The 10,743-nt window shown below is 40.1% G+C and overlaps 2 protein-coding genes and 1 non-coding gene across 3 annotated transcripts; 2 read left to right on the plus strand and 1 right to left on the minus strand.

The window, feature by feature from the left end:
* The first annotated feature begins 435 nt into the window (after positions 1-435).
* On the plus strand, positions 436-1,485 carry LOC133829536 (uncharacterized). The gene has a single exon (XM_062259245.1). It carries the CDS (start codon positions 436-438, stop codon positions 1,483-1,485), a length of 1,050 nt encoding a protein of 349 aa, XP_062115229.1.
* LOC133813426 (small nucleolar RNA R71) lies at positions 820-926 on the minus strand. The gene has a single exon (XR_009884438.1). It is a non-coding gene; the product is annotated as a small nucleolar RNA R71 (small nucleolar RNA).
* Positions 1,486-1,828: 343 nt separating the features above from the next.
* LOC133829548 (uncharacterized) lies at positions 1,829-4,315 on the plus strand. Its single transcript, XM_062259254.1, has 5 exons — positions 1,829-2,677; positions 2,928-3,149; positions 3,303-3,527; positions 3,618-3,736; positions 3,988-4,315. The coding sequence occupies exons 1-5, from the start codon at positions 1,829-1,831 to the stop codon at positions 4,313-4,315; spliced, it is 1,743 nt and encodes a 580-aa protein (XP_062115238.1).
* The last annotated feature ends 6,428 nt before the right edge of the window (positions 4,316-10,743 follow it).

The raw sequence follows: 10,743 nt of genomic DNA on the forward strand, positions 1-10,743 counted from the left end.
TACTTGCATGCGATTGTGTACACTTGCACATTAAATTAATATCATAAGAAAATATCGCAACAAGTTTTTGGCAGCATTGCCAGGGATTGTTTAAAGTCATTTATTGTGAAATTAAGTATCTCGCAATTTGGTTTAAATTCTTTTGTGCTGACTTGGGTGATTCTCATGGAATTTCAGGTTTATACAGTGTATGAACGAGAATCAAGACCCTGAACTACTTCCCATTGATCTAGAAATTGAGCGTACCTTTAGAAGAAGGCGAAAGATACAAAAATCAAAAAGGGAAGTAGTAGTGGTAGATGTTGAGCAAGGGGCTCAACAAGGAGCTGCTCAAAGGGCAGAAAATCTATCAGGAGTTTAAATCTTGCAGGAGCTGCTCAAGATCGAGTAGCTCAAGGGGGAGTAGCTGCCAATAATGGGGAAAATGCAGCTATTATGGCTGATGACAGAGATCGTGCTATCAGGAAATATGCTCTCCCCCTCTTCAATGAGCTCAATCCAGGCATCGTTAGACCAGAAATTCAGGCTGCACAGTTTGAATTGAAGCTAGTCATGTTCCAGATGCTTCAAATTGTGGGCCAGTTTAGTGGAATGCCAACAGAGGATCCTCATCTTCATCTTCGATTGTTCATTGAAGTGAGTGATTCATTCAAGCTGCCCGGAGTGACAGAGGATGCACTGAGACTAAAGTTGTTCCCATACTCCTTGAGAAACAGAGCTAGAGCTTGGTTAAACTCTTTGCCATCTGATTCTGTGACTACTTGGCAAGAGTTGGCTGAGCGGTTTTTGACGAAGCACTTCCCTCCCACTAAGAATGCCAAGCTACACAATGAGATTACTTCATTTCAGCGACTTAAGGAAGAATCTTTATATGAGGCATGGGAGCGGTTTAAGGAGTTGTTGCGCAAATGCCCTCACCACGGCATTCCTCATTGCATCCAGATGGAGACATTCTATAACGGTCTCAACGCTCATACTAGAATGGTGGTTGATGCTTCAGCGAACGGGGCTCTTCTTACTAAGTCCTATAATGAGGCTTATGAAATACTTGAGAGGATTTCCAACAAAAACTATAAGTGGCCCACTTCTAGATTGTCTACAGGTAGAAAGGTGGCTGGTATTCATGATGTAGATGCCATCACTTCTTTGGCAGCCCAAGTATCCTCTATTTCTAATATGCTCAAGATAATGAATATGGGGATGAATCAATCAATGGGGCAGCCTATGGGGACACAATTTGGGCAAATGGAGAACATTTCTTGTGTGTATTGTGGTGAGGGTCATACTTTTGAAAACTATCCTTCCAATCTAGTAGTTGTGTGTTACATGGGGAATCAAAATAGGAATGGCCCTTATTCTAATTCCTACAATCCATCATGGAGGCAACATCCCAATTTTTGTGGAGTAATCAAGGGGTTGGCCCTAACAATTCTTCAATCCCTCACAAGCACCACAACAAAGGCCACAACAAGCAATGCAATCTAGCTCTCTTGAAAACATATTGAAGGAATATATAGTGAAGAATGAAGCCATGATCCAAAGCCAAGCTGCTTCATTGAGAAACTTAGAAAACCAAGTTGGGCAACTAGCTAATGAGCTTAGAAATAGACCCCATGGTTCGTTACCAAGTGACATCGAGAATCCAAGAAATGGGGGCAAGGAACATTGTAAAGTCGTCACTTTGAGGAGTGGGAAAGAGCTGGAGAATTTCAAGACGAATTCTGGGCATGAGGGTGAGCCCTCTTCAATCCAAATAAATGAGGAAGTTCAAAAAGATGCTGAAATTCCTAGTGTACAAAAATATGCCTCTGCCCAGAATGCTGGAGGAATGTCGCAGCATCAGCACCCACACAGCTCAATTTCAAAGCAGCCACCTCCATCTCCCCAACGTTTTCAGAAGCAAAAGTTGGATTCGCAATTCAAGAAATTTCTAGATATGTTGAAGCAGTTGCATATCAACATCCCACTTGTAGAGGCACTTGAGCAAATTCCTAACTATGTGAAATTCATGAAAGATGTTCTTACAAGGAAGAGAAGGTTAGGAGAATTTGAGACAGTGGCTTTTACCAAGGAATGTAGCTCATTCTTGCAAATCAAGCTGCCATCGAAGATGAAAGATCTTGGGAGTTTCACCATTCCATGCACCATTGGTAATTCTTATTGTGGCATGGCATTATGTGACTTGGGTGCTAGTATAAATTTGATGCCTATGTCTATGTATAGACAATTGGGGATTAGTGAAGTCCGACCTACCACAGTGAATCTACAGCTTGCAGATAGATCTCTTGCTTACCCAGATGGAAAGATTGAGGATGTCTTGGTAAAAGTTGATAAGTTCATTTTTCCAGCTGATTTCATTGTGTTGGACTATGAGGCAAACAGGGAGATACCAATCATTCTAGGGAGGCCTTCTCTAGCTACTGGTAGAACTTTTATTAACGTGCAAAAGGGTGAACTTACTATGAGGGTTCAAGATGAACAAGTGACTTTCAATGTTTTCAAGGCTATGAGATTTCCAGATGAGGTTGAAGAATGTTTTGTTGTTTCAGTGGTAGATTCTTTGGCATCGAGGGAGTTTGACACTAGTAATGTTGGCGATCCATTAGAGAGGTTATTGCTGTTTGATTCACACAATGAGGACGATGAGGAGAAGTACTTAGCTTGGTTGGAGGCTAATGTCATCTAGGGAGTTCAAAGCTCCTAAACCATCCATTGAAGAGACACCTGAGTTGGAGTTGAAAGTCTTGCCATCATATTTGCGATATGCCTACTTGGGTCCATCATCCACTTTACCTGTCATTATTTCAGCGGAGTTGAGCCATGATCAAGAAGAAAAGTTGCTCAAAGTATTGAGAAAGTTCAAAAAGGCCATTGGGTGGACTCTTGCAAATATTTGACGTATTAGTCCTTCTTTGTGTATGCATAAGATCTTGCTTGAAGATAGTGAAAAAGGTTATGTTGAGGGGCAAAGAAGACTAAATTCTATCATGAAGGAAGTAGTACAGAAAGAAATCATCAAGTGGTTGGATGCTGGAATTATTTATCCTATCTCTGACAGTTCATGGGTGAGTCCTGTACAGTGTATACCTAAGAAGGGTGGAATCACAGTGATGAAGAATGAAGACAATGAGTTAATTCCTACTAGAACTGTGACTGGATGGAGGATTTGCATGGACTATTAGAAGCTAAACAAGGCCACTAGGAAGGATCATTTCCCTCTTCCTTTCATTGATCAGATGCTAGACAGACTTGCTGGGAGAGAGTACTATTGCTTCCTTGATGGTTACTCTGGTTACAATTAGATAGTAGTGGCCCCAGAAGATCAGCACAAGACTACATTCACTTTCCCCTATGGTACATTCGCATTCAGAATAATTCCCTTCGGTTTATGCAATGCTTCTGCTATGTTTCAGCGATGTATGATGGCTATCTTTACTGACATGGTTGAGCAGTTTCTAGAGGTGTTCTTGGATGATTTTTCAGTCTTCGGGGATTCTTATGATGCTTGTCTAATTATTTTGTCTAAGGTTTTGAAGAGATGTGAAGAGACAAACCTAGTCCTTAACTAGGAAAAGTGTCACTTTATTGTTAAGGAAGGTATTGTTTTGGGGCATAAGGTATCTAAGCAAGGGATTGAAGTTGATAAGGCGAAAATTGAAGATATTGAGAAGCTACCACCTCCTAACTCAGTGAAGAACATTAGGAGCTTTCTTGGGAATGTTGGTTTCTATAGAAGGTTCATCAAGGACTTCTCTAAGATCTCCAAACCACTTTGAAATCTTTTAGAGAAAGATACACCTTTCCATTTCGATGGAGCATGTTCGAAGGCTTTTCAAGAGTTGAAAGAGAGATTAATCTCAGCCCCTATCATTGTTGCACCAGACTAGACTTTGCCCTTTGAATTGATGTGTGATGCTAGCGATTATGCCGTTGGGGCTGTGATGGAGCAGCGAAGAAACAAGGTGTTTCACTCTATTTATTATGCAGTCGCACCTTAACAGAAGCTCAATTGAATTACACTGTAACTGAGAAGGAGATACTAGCCATTGTCTTTGCTTTCGACAAGTTTTGCACCTATCTTGTGGGAACTAAAGTGATTGTCTACACCGATCACTCAGCCATAAAGTATTTAATTTCTAGGAAGGATGCAAAGCCAAGATTGATTCGGTGGGTGCTTTTGCTTCAAGAGTTTGATGTTGAGATTCAAGATAGGAAGGGGGTAGAAAATCAAGTGGCTGACCATTTATCAAGAATGGAGCGTGAAGAAGATTCCAACTCTCTTGTCCCCATCAAAGAAACATTCCCCGATGAATAAGTGTTTGGGGTCAACTATTCTCATGAGATCCCTTGGTTTGCTGATTTTGTTAATTATTTGGCTAGTGGGTTGATGCCACCAAAGATGACTAGCCAACAAAGGAAGAAATTCATGCATGATGTGAAGTCTTATATTTGGGATGAGCCCTTTCTATATAAGCAATGTGTGGATCAGATGATTAGAAAATGTGTGGCATAACATGAAATTGAGGGTATTCTTTTCCATTGTCATTCATCTCCATGTGGTGGTAATTTTTGGGGAGCACACACTGCTGCCAAGGTTTTCCAATCAGGTTTCTTTTGGCCTTCTTTGTTTAATGACTCTTATGCATATGTGGTAAGATGCGATCGTTGTCAAAGGATAGGAAACATCTCAAGGAGAAATGAGATGCCTCTTACTAGTATCCTTGAGGTTGAGTTTTTTGACATGTGGGGCATTGATTTCATGGGCCCCTTCCCACCTTCATATGGAAACTTGTATATCTTGGTGGTTGTTGATTATGTCTCTAAGTGGGTTGAAGTCGCTGCCTATCCGACTAATGATTCCAAGGTTGTCATGAAGTTCATACACAAGCATATTTTCACTAGATTTGGCACTCCAAGGGCTATCATAAGTGATGAGGGAAACCATTTTGTGAACAAAGTGTTGGCAAGTTTATTGGCTAAGTATAGTGTGAAACATAAGGTGGCTACGGCATACCACCCTCAAACCAATGGCGAAGCAAAATTGTCTAATAGAGAAATAAAGGGTGTGCTTGAAAAGGTGGTGAATCTGAATCGCAAGGATTGGTCTAAGAGGTCGGATGATGCTTTATGGGCCTATCGAACGACATTTAAAACTCCATTGAGGATGTCTCCTTATCGCCTAGTGTTTGGAAGAGCATGTCACTTGCCAGTAGAACTTGAACATAGAGCTTATTGGGCACTCCAACAACTCAATCTAGACTTGCAACTTGTTGGGGAGAAAAGAATGTTACAGCTTGATGAGTTGGAAGAAATGCGGTTGTTTTCATATGAGAATGCAAAGCTTTATAAGGAAAAGACAAAGAGGATGCATGACAAGCATCTCCAACCCCGTTCATTTGAGGAAGGGCAGCAAGTTTTATTGTTCAATTCTAGACTCAAGTTATTTCCTGGGAAGCTCAAGTCTAGGTGGTCTAGGCTATTCACTATTACTAAGGTGTATCCCATGGGGCTGTGGAATTGAGAGGAAATGAGGGAGGTGAATTCAAAGTTAATGGGCAGAGGCTGAAACACTATTAGGGTGGTGAGGTTGAGCGCAACAAGACCTCACTCACCTTAGTTGACCCTTGAAAAATCATGTCCTTGAGCTGATGTGCTTAAAGCTATATTTGGAGAGCAGCAAATTAATTATATAAATATATATAGTATTATGTTTTTGTTATTGTTTTTCACCTCTTCCCTTCATGGTCTATGTTGTGGATTTTGATAAATTCAAGTATGGAGTGGATGTGAGGATTCAGGTAGTTCTATGGGTCAATTACAGTGTATTTGGACATGCTTCAGGTCGGGACTTGGTGATATTTATGGCTGGTTTGTGGATCATTTGAATTTTGGAAAGTCTGGAAGTAATGCTACAGCATTGGAGATAGGTGAAGCTCTGAGACTTTTTAAGAAAATCTTGAAATTTTTTTAAATTACCCCCAAAATAAAAAAATATATATTTCTTTTACCTATCCTTAATTTCACCATCACTTCCAGCCCTAGTCGAACCCCATCTCCTGCCTCCACCTCACATGAACCCAAGCAGCCAACCAGAGACCCAAGCACCCACCACGACCCCTCACCAACCCAACCCAGTCGACCCACCTCCCACAGTCGTGCCTCCCTCGCCCATAACCCCACGGTCACGCCTCACCACCCCTCAACCATTCCCAGTCGTGAACCCTCAGCTCCCATCCCAACCCCGTTACCTCCCATCTCCATCTCACAACCCACGACCCCCACTAGCTCCGACCACGAACCCGCGACCCAACATCTCCGCCTCCCAACCCCACGGCCGAAACCCACGAACCCCGTATGCCTCCTCCATTCACCAACCTCCCATGAACCCACGCCCAAGACCCAAACCACGGCATCCCAGCTGCGCCACCCACGACCGTGACCCCAGTTCGCCAACTCCGCCAGTCCTCTGCCTCGACAGCTCAGCAGTCTCACTCCCCACGTCTCTCAGAGCTGCCCAGTCCGCAGCATCCCAAACACCCTAGGTTCCAGTGCTCATATCAACTCTTTCTGAGTTAATTTTTGATGGTTTTGCTACTGTTGTTTGAGCTGAGTTGTTCATTTGAGCTACATAGTGGAAATTTTCTTTTGACTCACCTTGCGCTGAATTATGGGACTACATGCCGTTGGGTTCGGCTGTGAATTATCGAGTAATTGCTATATAATTTTTGGGTTGTGAGTTGCATTCAGGTGATAATTTTGGGCTATTTCTTGAAGACAATTTTGATCTATTTTGTTTTTCTTTGAAGCTATTTTGAGTTCATGTACTAGATGCCTTTTGGGTATACTTGGCGTGTTCAGTGAGGACATTTGTAAGTTATTATGCTGGATGTTTTGGGCTGCCATGAGTTACAAGGACTGTTGAATTTTGGGGGACTTATTGCTTGTTTGAAGAGTGTTGAATATAATTTTGAGCTATTTGACATTATCATGGGCACCAAGAGTGATGCTAAGAACACAAAGAAAGACAAATCTAATGGGAAGTTTCCACAGAGGGGTCATTTTAAGTCACTGCCAGCCGCATCTATATTTTATACACTCATCAAGCTAAGAGAGTTATTACATGAGCGGGGTTTTGCATTGACAGCTTTATCCACTCTTGGGATGTTGTCTTTCATTTCTAGTCTTATTAGTGCCCCGGGATGGCAAACCTTTGCACAACATCATGATACACCTTTAGTGGCGGTTGTTGTGGTGAAAGAATTCTATGGTAATTGGCTTGACCCTGAGGACTCTACAGTCTATGTGCGTTCGGTTCCGGTTGATTGCTCTCCGAGGGCCATAAATGTGGTGTATGGGTTGGTTGACATAGCTGATGAATATACATGCTTCTTGGAGACCCTTTCTGAAGACAAGATCAACACAGCTTTATTGTCATTAACAGTTGAGGGTACCGGTTGGGTCACTGTTGAAGAGCATGAAAAGCGTGCTATTGAGCGAAAGAGACTATTGCCTCAAGCAAAAGTGTGGTACAATTTCCTTCGTAGTCGTTTGAGCCCCACTACTCATGATGAGACTGTGTCCTTGGAGCGTCTCCTATTGTTACATGCTTTAATGACTGGATTCACCATCAATGTGGGCAATATCATTCACCGCGCGCTGAAGAAGAGGATCACTAAGGCAGCTGGCAAGTTATTCTTCCCCGCCACTATTACCTTGCTCTGTCGTGCAGCTGGTGTTCCCATTGGTGATGGCCCTTTGGAAGAACTAGTGAGCAATAAAAGAAAATTCTCAAGAGGAAGCATTAACGAGGTTCTGAGGGGATCTAAAGGGTCGTCCTCCACTAATTACAGCCCACCTCGTGCACCTACCGGTGCCAGTTTTAGCAACTCGAATCGTCATGCAGCCATCTTTGCTCGATTTGACAAGCAAGATGCTCGGCAGGAGATAATTTGCGACAGGCTGCACCAGTTCTGGCGCTACACCAAACAGCATAATCGTGTCATGGAAAAGGCAATGCTCACAAATTTCACTAGGCCTTTTCCTTCATTTCCATGATTCCCAAATGGCATTCTTGAACCTTGGACTCCACCTGCCAAGTTTGACAATGCATCATCCGATGACAAGTGACTTGAGGGAGTTCTTTCTATCCTTTCTTAGCTTTATTTTTTTATTATTTTTTTTTTTGTTTCTCGTTCGTAGTTGTCTTGTTGTTTTGAGTCGATCTTTCATTGTCATTTTTTTTTAGTTTGTGTTGTCTTTTGCTTTTTCACAGTGATGACATTGTGATCTCTAAGTTTGGGGGGGTTGGTGTTTATTTTGTGTTTTGTAAAAGGAATTTTAGTATTGTATTAGTGCCTAAATTTTGGGGGATCATTGATGAAAAATAAAAAGGAAATTGCATCTTAGAGCGGATCTTAAGCATGTTTGGATTGGTTTGATTTAGGCATCAATTTGGCAAACCTTCGAATGTGGAAAGTGTGTGATCTTAATATGTGTGCTTGCCTTTATCATGATTCTTATAAACTCTAAATAATGCTAATTGGTTGTGAGAGTCTAAGATCTTAGAATTGTCTTGTTAATTTCCTTGAGGCGAAATCCTAGGAGGCTTAGCAAACTAGAAATGACATAGGCATTTTGTTGGATCGATTGAGCTTTTCTAGCCTACCCTTGAAATTATTATCCATTGTTGCCCCCTTTGAGCTTTTTGGCCTATTCTTTGTTGATTCAACTTTATGCATTTAGCCATATCCCTCTCATGTTATAATTCTCATATTTTGTTCCCTAACCATCTCTAAGCTTAGTTTGTTAAGTTTAAGTTTGGGGTTGGGATAAAAGGGGTGTATTTATATATTTCTTATCAAAAAAGAAAAAAAAAGGTGTTTGTTTTATTTAGTTTTTTCATTATTTTTCGTTGCAAAAGATATATATATATATATGTCCTAGTTATTTGTGTTCAATAAAAAAAAAAAGAGGGAAAATTCTGAAAATAAATAAATAAAAGTAAATATTCATTGTATTGGACATATATATAGTATTAATATATATATATATACATTGAAATAAATGAAAGGGAAAGTGGGGTGAACTTGTGAGAAAAAGAAAGAGAATAGGGTAGCTCATTTGTTACTACAAGGTTATAAAGCAAACTAAGTTTGGAGGTTTTTGAGCCTAGAAATTCCTAAATTTCCATACCCTTAGCCTAGCCTCATTACAATCTTGAAAAGACCTATCGATCTAGAATGCTATGTTATTCTACATTAGTGGAGAGGAGTTAGCAAGTCAACATATGAGACAAGGAGTAGGCTTGAGGAGCGACTTTTGGTGTGATTTAGGGAATCGAAGAGGATTGAGAAGAGCTTTGTGCACACGCTTGGGTCAAACACTTGGAACATTACCTGGTTGTCTTATTAATGTTTGAAAAAGGTTGGTTCATGCGTGCTCAAGAGGTAAAAATCAGCTCATTTTAATTAAATTTCTAAGATCATTACCCCATAATTTAGGCATTTTACTTCAAGAAATGATTCCTTTTCAAATTTTGTGGTTGTAAGTTTTGTTTTGTTGTCTTTGTGAGTGACTTTTGTGTTGTTGTTTGTTTTATTTTATTTTGTTTTTGTTTTCTTGAGGCATCACTCGAGGACGAGAAATGGTTTAATTTTGGGGGTGTGATAACTCTAGAACATAGAGTTATCTTAGTCACTTTTAAGCTTATAATTCAATGAGATTAGAGTGATATTTGTTCTTTTTGTTTATTTTGTGTTTAATTTCACTTTATTTGTGTTTTTGTTCGTTTTGATAAGTATAGTGGTTGGTAGTTATGAAAGGATTAAAAATGGCTCATTAATAGGTGAAAAATTATCTTGTGAATGGAAGACTTGAAAAGGCTCACTTTGGTTTTTTAGTTTCTTTTGTTGAGCAGGAAAACTCATAAATACGACCGCATTTATTTTAACCGCATATTCTGGAGCTATGCGGGGATGATGTGGATGCTCACTTAAGTGACTACTGAAGGAGCGTTTTTGAGGAGGATAGCTGGACTTCATCAATCTGCATCACCTCTAGGTCCCATAACAAGTGGTGCACGTGAGGAGCAAGGATTCTATTTTCCCAATCTGGGCTAGGAAACCCTAAAGAGGCAAAAGTAATCACTAACCATGGACACACTCCTTTCCCCTATCATCATTCACTACCATTGAGAGAGAAACCAGCCGCCCACACCACTGGAGAGACCAGATTTTGAGCTTCAAGAAGGAGGAAGGAAAGTGCAAGAAAGAAGGAGAACAAGAGACAAATTCATCTAGCTCTTAGTGTTTGGATTTTATTTTCTCTACTCTTAATCTTTGTATTTGAATTCCTTTAATTAACTCTCACGAACCCCATGGCTAAAATTATTATAATTGTTCTATTGAATTCTAGTATGAACTAAACTTTTGTAGTTAGAGATTCTAATGAACTCTAATATGTAATTTTGGGTGTGTGGGTAATTTTAATGTTAAAGTTGTTTTGAAGTTTTGTTCAATCAATGGATAATATTGTGTATACTTGCTCTATGTTTGGCCAACTTGAGTAGGTAATTAAATTAGTATTGATGCTGGAAAGATTAATATTAATGGATACAAAGATTGATTGATGCATGTTCTTAACTTTTATGTTTTGGAAATTGTGTTTATATAGGAATATATAATCACCTTGCATGACTTTATAGGTTTGTGCTCAAATTGATATTCTTAACATTGATTGGGCATA

This window comes from Humulus lupulus, chromosome 1, assembly GCF_963169125.1.
Source record: "Humulus lupulus chromosome 1, drHumLupu1.1, whole genome shotgun sequence".
NCBI lineage: Eukaryota > Viridiplantae > Streptophyta > Magnoliopsida > Rosales > Cannabaceae > Humulus > Humulus lupulus.